Source organism: Protomyctophum parallelum, assembly GCF_964188405.1.
Source record: "Protomyctophum parallelum genome assembly, chromosome: 9".
Lineage (NCBI taxonomy): Eukaryota > Metazoa > Chordata > Actinopteri > Myctophiformes > Myctophidae > Protomyctophum > Protomyctophum parallelum.
The window spans coordinates 30584073-30599800 of record NC_139706.1 but is presented as its reverse complement, the minus strand read 5'-3'; the positions used below and the strand labels follow the sequence as shown (position 1 = coordinate 30599800).

Below are 15728 nucleotides of genomic sequence, written 5' to 3'. Positions count from 1 at the left end.
TGGAATCAACAATTGATTATTCTAAATTATATTGATGTAAATATATTCTGAACCATGTAGCACATTCTCTATGTAAATTGACTTTATACAGACTAAAATAATTGTTAAACCTTAAGCTCTCTCCGAAACTTATTTCATCCTGCCTCCAAATCATTTTTTAAGGTATGTTTCTATTTTTGGTACCGTGATTGTCATTTAAAGGGCTAATCACTCATTTTCAAGGTAAATACAGCACGGTATTTAATTGGTCTCCCAGCTGGGTTATTTGAAGTTATAGATTTACAATATGTTTTACAAATTATACAGTCCTCGCTTTCATTATAAAAGATGGATCCCATTTAAATTTATCCATCATGTCTGTCTCACAAACTTTGTCCTACACAAACATTAAATTCCCATTGACAATGAATGGTGAATTTTACATCATAGGTCTGAGCAAATAGACAGTCTATTATACAGTACCGTACGTCATGATGGTGTACGATGATAGCTCCTCTAACTTCATACGGGAGTGATTTTTACATTATAAATTGTGCTTTTAACACATATGCCATTTCACAATATTACGATATACCAAATCACAGGCAATATCTTGTTTCATCACGATATCGATAGGCCTATTGATATTTATTGCCCAGCCCTACTTGCTGCATGTAGTTGCTGTGGCCAGGCTGTAGTTGCAAACTTGCATGCTGGTGTGTGTTTTGTGAAACTGTAGCTGTGTGGGATATGCAACCTGCAATCCTGAAAATTTATCAACAAGCTTGCTAAGTGGATTTCCCCTACAAGGTCCCGTTACACTTGATCCCAAATTACTTTCCCCCCCTCTCTCTGCTGGCAAAGCAGGGGGAGAGAGAAATTGAGTAAACAGACTACTTCTACAGCCCACAGATCCTCTGGATTGCTGTAGAATAGCCTTCTCTGCTCTCATAATTACAGAGATGGAAATGCTGTCTGACTTGGGATTCACAAAACCATTCAAACACTAAAGACTTCTGGATATTGAACTGGTAAAGCAGCAAGTGTACTCTAAAAGGTATGACGACAACCATTATGGGCAGGCTGCAGTAATTACACACACACACACACACACACACACACACACACACACACACACACACACACACCCTTTAGTTTAGGCTATAACTGTAGTTTTCTTTCAAATTCCCTGTTTAAATGTTTACTAACAAATGTGGTAAGTTACGTACCGTACCGGTCCGTACTGTAGCCTCGGCCGGGACGCCCGGGAGGCGAACTCGGGAGCTCGTATCAATAAACCGCGTATGTTATCAATCGGCTAAAGAGCCATATGGCCCGACAGGCAGGTAGTAACGCAGTTACGCAGGCACACAGCCACCTATAGCCTAAAAGACCACCTTGCAGAACGTATGGTTGAGAACTCTAGCGTTCTGTTTACTTCATAACTTTTTCAAAAACTATTTCAAAACACATGCGCACATATTATCCTTATCCCCATGTATTTATTTAAAACCATTCTCCAAACAGTCAGTGTAACTGTATCTGTATCTGAGGGTACAGTCCTAAAGTTGGCTTGTCACATGGTGATGCATCATGATAACATAGCATTCAATTCAATTCAAAGGAGCTTTATTGGCATGAGAAAACGTACGTTTACATTGCCAAAGCAGAAGTGGAACTAGCCCTGGAACATGACTGCCGTGATGATTATCATGACAGTCATGCAGAAAGTTTGCCCTGTTTTTTGCGCTCGCTGCATTTACAAGATTTCCGTATATATAAACATTCAGATTTCAAATATAAAGTACTCACAAAGTGTCCCACGGGTGTTAGTTAGTAGCAGCGCCAGCGATTAGAATTGCTGCGTCCCGCGTTGTTTAATAAAAAGCATTTTTGTCCGAGCTCCCCGGCTACTCTTTTCAAACGGGGTTCGTTTGGGAAATCCACAGTTGCACAACGGGAGCGCACTCACCTATTAGTCTGTATTGGCAGGGCGGTCAGCGTACGTATATCGAACACACCGAGTGCCACCCTCCTCCCGACCAATAGGGGCGCGTAGTTGAAAGCCAATGGCAAAATAACACCTCGGATAAAAATGCTTTTTATTAAACAACGCGGGATGCAGAAATTCTAATCGCTGGAGCTGCTACTAAATAACACCCGTGGGACAAATTGTGAGTACTTTATAATTGAAATCTGAATGTTTATATATACGGAAATCTTGTAAATGCAGCGAGCGCAAAAAACAGGGTGAAGTTTCTTCATGACTCTCGTTACTCTCGTATGAATACGAGAGTCATGAACCATGGCTAAAGTGGAACAAGACAATCAAAATAGAACAATGTATTTACAAGAATCCGCGTTGCGGATGCGACGCCTGTGCTTGTAGGTTTGCTATTTTCGGCGCATCGGAGTATAAAGGATTATTATTCATATTCATCCAAATAAGTCTAATTACCCAGACCTAATATGATAGAAAATATAGTCTTGTTTATTTGTAATAGTATTATTATAATCAATCATTAGCTTAAAAAAAACCTGGATTTAATAGGAACTATATTTAATATAACAGGGACACGTCATATGAAGTAAACGGACACATTTCAACGTTGCACACACACGTCCTGGTCCTCTCTCTTGGTTGTGGTTGTCTGTTATGTTGATGTAAGAACAGGTTCAAAGCCGAACGGGTACCTGCTATTTTCCTTCTTTGCTTTGTGTATGAGATGCAATTCATTCACAGCCGAATGAACGCAAACTCAAGCGGCTTTGTTTTCTTATCGATTATTTAATGTATCAACCGTTAGACCTCTATTGTGACATATGGTGCTAGTTTTGCTTTCATCATCACCAGGTATGCATGCATCCATTGATTTAATTTAGACTACCTTTGTCTACATGTCCTTTCCAGTCCACTATTGATTAATTGTCGGTTTTAACTTTTATTTTTCTGTGGATTCTTGAGATATGGTTATGGTCCTGCTGGGTGTTTTACATAGCATCCATTCCATTGTATACCTGTGCTTCCTGCTTGTCGCTCTAGCCAGGCTGTCACAACATCCATTCATCGTTGTTAGAAAAATGTTGTTTGACTCGTACCAGTTGGTTAAGAGCTCTAGCTTTAATTGCAATAACAAGTTAACAACACATACTGTATGTGTAATAGTCTAGATATAGACGCTGGTGGTGATGTCAAAGTGACCAATCAATGTTAGTATTTAATATTTTTATTACGTTTTCAAATAAAGACAGACAAAAGAAAATCAATGTTGACGTTGGTGGATGATTGTGAATGCCAATCATTCAAAAGTTCAGCCAAAGTCTTGTCAGATGCTGTGCTGAACAATTGTTTTCCTTTGTCATTCCCTCATTCCTTTCCAGTATTTTGGAGGGCACAGCTGGTTTGATGCCCATTGCTCCGCCATCATGGAGTCAGACGTGGTCACTCACAAAAACGGACGGCAGAGAAAGCCAGTGAACACCGGCCCCCAGTCCGAGAACATGAGGGAAGCCTCCGGCTCAGAGGAAGAGGCAGATCTCATCAGAGGGTCGGACGACGAGAACGGTGGACGTCCCAAAGTCAGGACGGGGATTCGCGATGAGCTGGGGAATGTTTCGCTTCTCCTTTTCCTCTACGTGCTTCAGGGCATTCCCTTGGGATTGGCTGGCAGCATCCCCCTCATCCTGCAGAGTAAGAGTGTCAGCTACAAGGACCAAGCCTTCTTCAGCTTCGTCTTCTGGCCTTTCAGCCTCAAGCTGCTGTGGGCTCCACTTGTGGATGCACTCTACATCACCAGGATTGGGAGGAGGTAAGTCCATCCATCCATGATCCATCCATCTTTCGCTTATCCGTAGTCGGGTCGCGGGGGCAACAGCTCCACCAGAGAGCTGCAGACTTCCCTCTCCAGAGCAACATTTGTAACTTCCTCCTGGGGGATCTCAATGCGTTCCGAGGCGTTGGAACGCCTCAGGAGGTAAGTCTAATTTACATTTCTCTGGCCGGTGTTGCCAGAAATAATAGATTTTCAAGCGGAAAAACATGAAAATTCCAGTAATTAGGCTGTAGCCGACTGTCTATCATCCTAAGTGAGTTTTATTTAACCGTTAGGCCATTAAATCCTGAACTACGTTTTCTGAAAAACTTGCTATATACGGTGTACACACACACACAACACAGTGACAGTACCACTGTACTGTGTTGAACGTTATGGTTACAAAAATGGGTTCCTGGAACTTCCCGCCCATAATGGGTTCATATTGATTTGATTTTCATTGTGCATAAAATAAATGCACAACATTTTTTTGGCCATTGTATTCTTGTATGTCTTCCCCATGTCATTTTTTTCACTCTTGGGCCCCGTCTCTCCTCTGTAGGAAGTCATGGCTGGTCCCTACTCAGTACCTGCTGGGTCTTTTCATGATCTACCTTTCTCTAAAAGTAGATGCACTGCTATACAGTGAGGAGGGACGAGGGCCTGATGTAGTCACACTTACTCTTGTCTTCTTCATGCTGGCATTCCTGGCAGCTACACAGGTATGCAATAACAAAGCATTCATTTGTCAGATTCTGTACTGTAGTAGACAGGAAAGGCAAAACTGATACACATAATTTGTGTGGTAGATGGATAAGAAAACTTCACATGCTCTATCTCTCCCCCTCTCTATCTCTCTCATTCTCTGCCCCACAGGACATAGCTGTGGACGGCTGGGCCCTGACTATGTTGTCTAGAGAGAACGTCGGCTACGCATCCACGTGCAACTCAGTCGGCCAGACAGCTGGCTACTTCCTGGGAAATGTGCTCTTCTTGGCTCTGGAGTCTGCAGACTTCTGCAACAAATACCTCAGGACAGTCCCCAAGAGCAAAGGCATTGTCACGCTGGCAGGTATGAATGCATGTCACACTCTGTGAGAATAATTTTAACCACTTAAACCCTATATACTTACTTTGTAAACCGTAGTCCCACAGGGTCTATTCACCTTTTTCTTACCGCCCATAGTGCATTGCGTTTGTGTGTGCATGAGTTCCTCTTTCTCTTGCAGTGTTGCCAGTTTTGCAAGAGAAACGTGGCCAGGTCTATGAAAAAAAGCACAAATGAAAATAGCTGATCTACAAGCTCACAGCGACACATTGTGAGGTTGTACATCCGTTATTGAGAATAAATCGAAATATTTTGAATATTTTCAAAACATATATGTTCAGATGGATGTCTGTGGACAATTACATAGCGTCATAGCCTATAAATCTGGGGTTCCTTGATGTGAAGAAATGTGGAAGCAAGCCCAAATAAGCAACTACTATACACACTGAAACATGTCCTAATTGGCTCATAAAAGCTCAATTAACCACAACACAAACCTTTCTGGAAACCTTATTCCTTTTTGAGTAGCCAATTATTTACAGTCAATTATTGTCATTAGGCCAATGAATCCTCCCCACACATCTTAGTGTTGTATTGTACTCTCAGTTTAAACTTCAGAACGATATATCTCAAACATCACGCTAAGCATTTCCGCATAAGCATTTTTCTCTTCTCTGGGATAAACCCAAATATTAATTTTAATAATAAGTTTCATCTGTTTATTGATGCAATTAATTAATGTTTTACCTACTCACCAATACAAAGGCGGATTGTGTAATTAGAAAGCCTACTTTCCTTAGTGGATGCACTCTGACCCCCACCACACGTATAAAAAGCACTTTTTGGCCAGAAAGAGATTTGTTTTCCACCGGAAAAAAAATACTTCACTCCACTGCGCCCTATACTGATATTGCCAAGAGAAAACCCTTATAGAGAAGATTTTTCCTCCGGTGAAAACAAATCCCTTTCTTGCCAATACGTTTCTTTATTAGGAAAAAGACCCCTTGAGATGTACCGTCTCATTTTCGAGGGTTCCCAACACATGTCACAATCATTATTGTACATGTAAACAATAAGACAAAACAAATTACATACAACATACATGTACAAGACAAAACGATAAACATTGCAAACCTTGAAAACCTCACAGCCTCATTACGGCATTGAATCCAATCATATAACGCATTTTGAAAATGCTACGTCCTATACAGTGAGTGCAAAAAATAAAATAATGATAATAGTGATACAAAATTAAACTAGAAAATTCGCAATTTTAAAAAATTGCAGAGTGTGGTTGCCGCAGTGGCTTACATATGCCCCTCCCACTAGTATTGCCAGCCAATTACAATTTCAAGTCACGCCTTAGATCATGCGTAAGTAATTCGGAGGGGATTTAACCCCCGAAATTCATGTTTTTGCGACAAACGGTTACATTTCTCGCATTTGCGGCGCCCCCTATGGATGAAAATGGAATTGCTTTTAGAACTTGGTTGATTGAACCACCCCGGACCTGTGATTGAAATTTGGGATGGATTGGACATTCCGTTCGTGATTTATGGCATTTTTTGTGATATAGGCCCCTCCTACTAACTTCGGAAGACGATTACGGCCGAACGATACGCACTTTCAAAATTCTGCGGCTCAGTTTTAATTGGATGGGTCCAGAGATCACGTGGGCCGATTTCTGTGAGATTTGAACGAAATCTGTAGGAGGAAAAGCAAAAAGTGTGTTTTGGACAAAATTCAAAATGGCGGAAAATCTATCATGGCGAAAATGGGCGTGGCCTATATGGGGAGATGCGTCATGACCCAAGGAATCCAGGGAAAAAATAATTTTGATTTTACGACCTACGGTTCAAGAGTTATAAGCCAAAAGGTAAAGTGGGCTGTTATAGCGCCACCATGAGGCCGACCGATAAAATTTTAGGGTTAAATAATTTTAGGGATAATGTTGAATTATCCCTAAAAGTTTTGTAACTATAGTGATTACAGTCTCCGACGAACAAATACTTTTTTCATGTCAATGGGGACATTTAATTCACTAATAAATTCATATCAATTAAACTATACAGCATTTCTCTTAACAAAATACAAGCACACGATTCCCGATTTTTCCGGTCAATTTGACATATGGCTCAAGTGCGTACAGCGTACAGTGTGGGAGGTATAAAGCGTCAAAATAAAGACTACTCCAGTGAAAAAAAAATAATAATAATAATAAAGTGTCACAGTTACAAGAGTCTGGTTGCCCCTTTTGGGGCAACCACACTAATAATGAAATAAACATGGTGATATAATGGCATATTTACCGATAGCAAGACCATACAACTTTAAAGTAAGAAGACAGTGCACACTTAAAAACTGGGAATGTTGAGATGGATCTAATGTTAACTGGTAAAGTATTCCAGTCTGTATAGGGGCTTTAAAAGAAAATGCATATTTACCAAATTCAATACTAACCAAAGGAACAGTAAAGTAAACCTGAGTGGAGTGTCAGTGAGTGGTGGGTGGCTCATAGGAACTAAGGAAAGTAGGCTTTCTAATTACACAAACCACCTTTGTATTTGTGAGTAGGTAAAACATTCTTAATATTTTCGCTACAGAGGAGAGGTTGGTCTGCGTTTCATGCGAGCCAGGAAAATGCCTAAATGCAACGGCAGTAAAGTGCATTAGGCTATGGATCAGAGCTAGGTATTTACTAGAGAAAAGTTATCACTGACCTGATCTTAAAGGAGGAGGAAAAATGTTGCAGACTCTAGACAGTATATGCAGTAGTTTATTTGATGTTTTGGCCCTTAGGCCTTTCTCACTCAACACCATTTTGGTCGATTCTGAGGAAGGCCTATTAGGGCCGAAACGTCAAATAAACGATTTTTTTGTATACATACAGTACATCACATGAGGATGACATTACAGCCACCAAACCCACATGTCTCTACTAATTAACTAATGTTTAAAGAGAGGAATATTTGTTTGTGATCAGACCAATATGTGAAAAGTGCTTCTTTCCTACAGAATTCCTGTTCTTTTGGGGAATGGTGTTCCTGGTTTCCACAACGCTGGTGGCCATTTTTAAAAAGGAGAGTGCACGTGAACGTGTCCAAGGAAAGAAACGAGTTCCGGAGGTGACACATAGTGTCATGGAAACTTACAAACTGCTGTTTACAATCATCAAAATGCCTGCTGTGGCCACCTTCTGTGGCCTGCTTCTCACTGCTAAGGTACCTCACTGCTTTTAAAGCCAAGCATCTTTTAACCGCATGAAAACATTCAGCAAAAATAGCAGACCTTCAACAGTTCTATTCAACATACAATGAAGAATATAGGATTTAAGTGTTTAACTTCTTTTATTAGTGAATAAAAATAGTCCGCTCACTCGGAATATGCTCCAAAAGGTAAATGGTTTATTAGACTGTGTATGATTTCATTACTCTTAGTTTGTTAGCCCATATCATTGCTAATATTCCCTTTTGTTAAGAGAGTTCAAACTAGCTTACTAGCCTGTTGAAAAGGCTGTTAAAATGCAGGTGTTATTTTTGACAAATTGTTTTTCTCATTCCAAAAACAAACTGTATTCCTGCATTCCCCAAGAGTAGTATTGGTAGTAGTAAGTCACTGACAATATATTATACCCAGAATAAGTATCTAAACTACCTGGTGTAATGGTCATAAACTACTGAAATCTATGTAAATGCATTTATCTTGTGTATTGTGCATGTGTACGTGCGCATGCATGCGTATGCCTGCTTTTCACTCTGCGCGTTTGTTGCAGATTGGTTTCTCTGTAGCGGATGCAGTGACAGGCCTTAAGCTAGTGGAGGCAGGAGTTCCCAAGGAGCAGCTGGCGTTACTGGCAGTACCCATGGTGCCCCTTCAGATCATGTTGCCACTTCTCATCAGCAAATACACGGCAGGGCCTAGACCTCTGGACATCTACTACAAGTCCTTCCCTTTTAGGTAGGAAGATACATAGTCCTTAAGCCTGATTATGATTTGTCGCAGGACGATGTCACACGTCAAAAATAGCTCGCCTACAAGCTTACATGAGCTTGTAGGTCTGCTATTTTTGGCATGTGACACTGTTCATGCAACGGAGATTTTGTCAGTATAGAGTATATGTGACATGTTTTTCTTTTTGACAGACTTTACTTCTAGGGAAGGGATTCTGCACAACACTACAATACTTTCTTAGGAAGCTGTCCAGAAAAACCTTTGCTCCAATGTAAAAGTCACACAATACTGTGAAGACTGCGATTTTGTTTTGCAATTTACCGTATTGTGCCACCCCTAACATGCATACTGCATAGAGGACAGACATGTATATGATTGCACATATGTACATGCAAGCATGCAAAAGCAGTCCATGGGATTTAAGTGGTTGCATTTTGGTAGATCTATAGTAAACCTAACTTGGCGTGTAAGACCTGTTTTGTCGAGCCCATTTGTTTAAGATTGAATGCTGTATCACTGGCTGCTGAACTGTGATTGGTGTTTCTATTTAGAAATTGACTGAGCTGAAAGGGATTTGCTGATTTGTGTGTTCTCTAAGTGTGTCGTCTACTGTTCTCTGGTGGAATTGAGTACTCACATTTCAGTGTTTATACAGTATATTGAATTGATGTGAATGATTGTGCATTTGGTGTTAATGCAGTATTCCAGCACTATTGTGTGCACGTGTACGTACGTAGCTGTGTTCTAACGGTGTTCCTGTGCTCTGGTGGCAGGTTGTTGATAGGTCTGGAGTATGCTCTGTTGGTGTATTACACCCCCAGTTTGAAAGAGGAAGGGGGCTTCCCTGTCTACTACTACGCTATAGTGCTGCTCAGCTACGCACTGCACCAGGTATGGCTTCTGTTTGTCTACTCCTCTTATGCTCACCTCGACCAGGGCTTCTCAAACATCCTCGCACACCGATCGCACACATATATACTTTACTTTAGACGCCATTGGAACTATTTGTATTAAAAGCTTTTCAATCAAAATCATTCACACCCATTTCAATACACCACTACTACAATATGTGCCAATAGTCATTTTATTCAAATTGATTGTGCTCAGAACCTCACAACACACTTTTCAATTAGATAAACATAATTGTAATGATGCAGCATAAAAATAAATCTGAATTATTTCACAGAACCCCTGACTATGGACCCCAATTTGAGAACCGTGAACCTAGTCTACTCTTGAGAGGTCACCCTCTACTAGTTAGTCTCGCATTGCCAGACTAGGTAGGAGTGGCAGTGTTAGCTAGGGGGCTTGTACACATAGTCAGCTCTAGCCTTTACTCCTTCCTTGGAGCTCCACCTAGGTGGAGGGCCAGCCTAAGACTCTGTTGAGTCCCCCACCCAACACAAATGAGAACCTCCCACACCCTCCCCACGGAAATGTTAAACCATGGGACGTAAGAGTATCCTCTCCCTCCCCATGGTCACACTTACCGCGGTAGAAGGCGAAGGTCTCTCGCTGAAGCCACCAGAATACACTTCTCAGAATGTTGCAACACCATTCTTCTCTCTCCGCCTGCAGTGCAGAGATTGAGACATTAGCAAACAGCAACAAAGGCACTTGAATGAAACACATGAGCTCAGCTAATAGTAACAGTGGGTATCTGCACAAAATTATCACCGATACCAACAATACAAATCTGCCAACCTAAAACAAAACAGAACCAGACCAACCCAACTGGCATGATCAAAATGACCCAAAAGTTTTAACTTTTGGCCCGGATGAGCCCCCACATGTTACACCCCCTAGTCTGGGGTTAGGGGAAGCAACATAAATGCAGAAAGACAAGTGCAATAAAATGGAATGTGCATTTATTTACAGCCCAAAATCAGGAATATTTACAACAATATACAATAACCCAAATAAACATAAACTATCAAAACAGAACTTCAAACATAGCAAACACAAATCAAAAACAGAACTCAAAAACTTATCCCAAATAAAGAACTGGACAGGATGGTTGTGGTGAGAGGACAGGGGGACCGATTCCCTGCTGCCCAGAGTTGTTTGTGACTGATCTTTATAGATCGGGTGTGGACACCACCCAATCCACTGCTGGTGTCATAGGGCTCATCAGAGCCGGCCAATCCATGGAGAGGACTAGTTCCCTACAGCAGAAAGCACTCTCCAGTAATCAGTCTCATGATGACACAGGTCTCCTTCTCTCATCAACTCTCCACCTCAGAACACAGGAAACAACAGATAACATCAAATACAAAATAACCTAATTATGGCTGTCCGTAACAGTTGCCTAACAGTAAAATATAAAGCAGAAGTGTAGCCTGCTCCCCACTTCCGTTTAGTCTTTACAGTTACGCAAATGTATCCTAATATAAATAGAAATCATCCAAGCATACATAGCTTGCTGCTTAGCAGAAATGGATATAAAAATAAGCTGTAATGATATTTTAAAATATCTTTTGTGAACGGAAATTACAAACAGATTACTCTGATTTTGGGAGGTGTAGTTCCAGACTATAGCGTTTGGAGATTGTGGAATAGTTGTCTGGCTACGCGAGACTACGCTCTAGTGGACAAAGCTTTTGGTAAACTTGGTGTGTGTGTGTGTGTGTGTAGATTTGTTTCCAGCTGGGGTCGGTCATACCGGTTTTCCTCCACGGCCCTGGATTTAATTGAAAGTACCGGACCATTTAATATGAATATGTTTTTAATATGAAGCATTTTTTCCTTGCTTTGACCACCAGGTGGCACTGTACTGCATGTATGTTTCCAGCATGGCCTTCAATGCTCAAGTGAGTGACCCGCTGATCGGGGGGACGTACATGACCCTGCTGAACACGGTCACCAACCTGGGAGGGAACTGGCCGTCCACGGTGGCCTTGTGGCTGGTAGACCCTCTCACCTCCAAGGAATGCCAGGGGGCCGTCGGGCAGACCTGCGTCTCTCCAGAGAACGCAGCGGTGAGTGAGTGAATGAGGCAAAGAGATTGAGAGAGGGAGAGAATAACCCATTCAGGCCTGACGTAGACATTTTTTAAAAATCTTCTAAATCCTCCAGTTTTCTGAAAGAAATATTTTCACAATCTTTCAAAAATAGCAGACCTACAAGCTCGTAAATTACAACATATGTTTAAAACACCAAAAGGGGTCATATGACGAAGAATAAAATAGGGCATTCATTCATGAAAAGTAAAAAATAAATAAAAAAAAGATTACAAATAAATACAGATGTATGCAACAAGATCATATTTACATAAATACAATGTATCAACTACTCTTCTCTTCATCCTTCAGCTGTGCGTTAAGGAGGGCGGCACATGTGTGACGGTGTTGGACGGGTACTACATAGAGACGGTCGTTTGTTTTGTGATTGGCTTAGCCTGGTGGCTGTGGCTGGGTAAGAAAATGAGACGGCTACAGGACCAGAGCCCGGCAGCGTGGAGGTGCAGAGCCATCCACTGACCGTTCTCTTTCAGTGGAAAAAACAGACTATTACTGGTGCGCCTATGCATATCCCACCGTGTGGGGTGCTCCTGTTGTCATACATTTCTGCCTGGCTCTAATTGTTACTGTTAATTAGGGAAATTTAGCGAACTTTGTAGCAAATCTTCAAAATAAATGCTTACCACTAGCTTTCTTCACAAATGTGTTCATAAAGGTGTCCTTTGGAACAATTACTTCCAAGCCAACTCCCTTGGGACACTTTGTGACAGCTGCTGAAAGTTGGGGTACATTAACAGCCTATATGCAGGCAAAACTTTCACATTTTCATTCTGTTTTAATTAGCATGTGACGGGTCAGACTAGGGGTTTTTCATGAGTCTGAATCCATTGCAAGCATTTTGCACGAAAAAAAACACTCCTTGGCTAAAATCGGCCATAACAGTCATCACAAATGTGATGAGGTCATCAAATTTGGAAAAGTGGATATGGCCGTTTTTAGCCCAAGGAGTGTTTGTCGTGCAAAACAAATGCTTGCAATGGATTCCGAATCATGAAAACCCCCTAGTTTGACCCATCACACATGCTACTTAAAGCAGAATGAAAATGTGTAAATTGTTAATGGTACACCATAACTTTCAACAGCTGTCGCAAAGTTTCGCAAGGGAGTTGGCTTGGAACAAATCGATGTGAAAGTAGACATCTTCATGAACACAATTGTGAAGAAAGCTAGTGGTAAGCATTTATTTTGCAGATTTGCCACAAATGTAGCTAACTTTACCTAACTGTGGAAAAAGCTCTCAATTTGCTCATTGTCCAGCACTGTACTCTTAGACACTTGTGAAGTAATACCCCTCCGTTCCATCGCTCTCTGTGGAGGTGAGAGGATGTTACTTGGTTTCACTCCTGTCCCGCTGGCTAGCAAGTCACTTGTACATTAAATAATACTGGAAACTGAAGCTTTGTGTCCTTTTAGAACATTCTATGCTGCTTGAAATGGATAAACCAAACCAGACCTGGGTCAGATAGTATTTGAAAACTTTGTTTAATCGGCCAGTTGGAATTATAATGATCCATATCATTATTTTAAGGTCAGTATAGTATTTAGTATTTGGACAATTAACCTGAAATGCCCGGATGTAGTCAATTCCACTGGTAAATTCAACGGTTGAAACGCATTCAATCCAGGTCAGAATTGAGGATTACAGTTTTATTTCTTTGGTGCCTTGTTATACTTTCAAAGGTGCTAGTCCTTTGTTCATCTTTTGTAGTTTAATAGCCCAGGTTGGTAGAGAGACTACCTCTGTAAACATGTCATTAATAATAATTTGGTGGATCACTCAAAATAAATATATGGAATGTGAAGCATACTGTATTCATAGTGAATGTTTAATTTTAATACTGTTATACCTATCATCTGCAAGCATTATTAGCATTTGGTCAAATGTTTACCTTTTGAGTAATTCACCAAATATTCACTTATTAATAAATACAATTAAAAAATTACCTGATTATTGTTGTAATTCAACTGCTATTGCTCACCCAAAAATATTTTCATGTTGAAAAATGTGCCCATACCCCTTATAACTGATTACTGTAATCCAATACATGCACAGTGCAGCCTTTAACCATTGAACTAGGATTCTTTATCAATACTGTAGGTGACATTCAGATTAGAGCCTGACCAATGTACAATTTCAGAATCCATGGTTCAGTTACTCATGATTAATCATTAGAACCAGTGATCAGACCAGAATGTTTATTTTTTATTTTATTTTACTAAGGCAGCAATACACTGGCCAGGCTCTAGTTTATATAGTTTTCATGGTACATAAATGGGGTGTCTGTCTTTATTTCTTAAGCTTCTCAGAATTGTAACGTCTATCACTCTATATCTGGCTGTCTTTGCTGTCTTATTACTTATATAACTACTACCCAGAGCACTACCCACACTAGCCAAATGTTGGTTAATCTTAAAGTGGTGTTGGACATTTGATCTACTCCTCCCATTGACTTTGGCACTGCCATCTTTTGGTGGACGAATATCAAAGACGGAAGCCATTTCATAAACACAGCATTGTATTGTATGTACTGTAAGACTGAAAATGGCAGTAAAACCAGCATTGAGAAGCCAGCTGTTGTGTGTTTTATAGTCCTACACGATCACAATGTGTGTAGCTAGGTCTAAGATGGATGATGGTAAAGGTTTTGGGGTGGAAATTGACGTGATGATAGAGAAAACACTAGGTCATTATTATTCTGTTTTGTGGCAACTAGTCTGTGGTTTGATTGTAGAGCCATTACTTGACCGGCATATCATTCTTGGTGAAAACATTCCTCCAAATTTCCAAGATCCATCTACAAGCTCAACAGTCTATTACATTTATTTTATATAGGCTTTAAGTGTTTTTTAAGTGTTTTTTTTTTCAGATAGATTTTTGTCAAAATTGGTAATCAGTGAGAGAAAGTTCTGGCATCAGTCAGACTCTCATTTTACGATGCCTTTTATGCTTACCACAGGTCCAAGCCGGTCAGGTTTGATTGGATTGGATTAGATTATTATACATATATTTCTTCATACAGACTCATGTACAATGAGTAGACACTTGCCTTCATACCGATCGATTTTATTTTAATTAAATCTGGAGTATCTGTCTGTCTGATTCATTTCCAGTTACATGCCAAATAGCCTTTCTGTCATTGATGTACTGTTTGTATATTTATGAATTTATTTCGTTTTTCACAAATGATTGTGGTGGTTGTTCAATTTCAGCATTGATGGGGGTTGTAATTTCAGTTTCAATTTAGTTTGGGTGATGCCATTTGCCTGTTTATTGGCTTGAGTCAGAAATTGAGATTTTGTTATTTGAATATGTAAGCACAGGGTAACGGTAAGATGATGTAAATTGTAAAAATGTACTTTTATATACACCTATACAAGATATATGGAGTATGGAGTAGATTTGAAATATTGTAATAAAACAATGATGCACTCTGACGCCCTTGTTTTCTGTATGCGAACACTGCATAATCGCACAAATATAATGCACTCATGTACTCTTTTATTTGACTTAAAGCTGCAACTTGAGTGAATAAAACATTGTAATCATTGGAGGTGGACTCCCTGCTCGTCTACTGAGAAACGTTGATCCTGTGGCCAGGTATGACCATTACTGGATCAAAGCTCAAAGCTTAATACATCCCCCCCTTGCTTACACATCCTTTGTGTCTACTGTATCTCAGCAGTAGATTTTGTAAACTTAATCTCCAGGTTGAACTCACTCCAGAGAGCTCAGATGGGATCTGTAAACCCACCAGGGTAGTGCCAGTGCAGTGACCTACCCTATCCTACCTAGTACCGCACCTTGTAGGGTGAACCCCCTGAATTGGGATCCACCTATACATTGGGTAGGCTATTGCAAAACCGGGTGCATGCAGTCCCAAACTTGCTTCGTTCCCAACTTGCAGTGCCTGGTCTATA

The 15728-nt window shown here is 40.5% G+C and overlaps 1 protein-coding gene across 3 annotated transcripts; it reads left to right on the top strand.

The window, feature by feature from the left end:
* Nucleotides 1-854: 854 nt before the first annotated feature.
* Nucleotides 855-15245, top strand: slc33a1 (solute carrier family 33 member 1). 3 transcript variants are annotated; one of them, XM_083773679.1, is made up of 9 exons: nt 855-1036; nt 3361-3788; nt 4354-4513; nt 4668-4863; nt 7855-8060; nt 8612-8796; nt 9564-9681; nt 11553-11768; nt 12102-15245. In XM_083773679.1, the coding sequence occupies exons 2-9, from the start codon at nt 3406-3408 to the stop codon at nt 12267-12269; spliced, it is 1632 nt and encodes a 543-aa protein (XP_083629805.1). In that variant the 5' UTR covers nt 855-1036; nt 3361-3405; the 3' UTR covers nt 12270-15245. The 3 variants fall into 3 exon arrangements, with proteins under 3 accessions (XP_083629805.1, XP_083629807.1, XP_083629806.1); XM_083773681.1 differs by lacking the exon at nt 855-1036 and adding an exon at nt 2586-2643; XM_083773680.1 differs by lacking the exon at nt 855-1036 and adding an exon at nt 2596-2669.
* The last annotated feature ends 483 nt before the right edge of the window (nt 15246-15728 follow it).

Coding starts and splice junctions, on each gene's coding strand:
- slc33a1 (XM_083773679.1), top strand. CDS start 3,406: ATGGAGTCAGACGTGGTCACTCACAAAAACGGACGGCAGAGAAAGCCA. Junction 3,789..4,353: donor ATCACCAGGATTGGGAGGAG/GTAAGTCCATCC, acceptor TCTCCTCTGTAG/GAAGTCATGGCTGGTCCCTA. Junction 8,061..8,611: donor GCCTGCTTCTCACTGCTAAG/GTACCTCACTGC, acceptor CGTTTGTTGCAG/ATTGGTTTCTCTGTAGCGGA.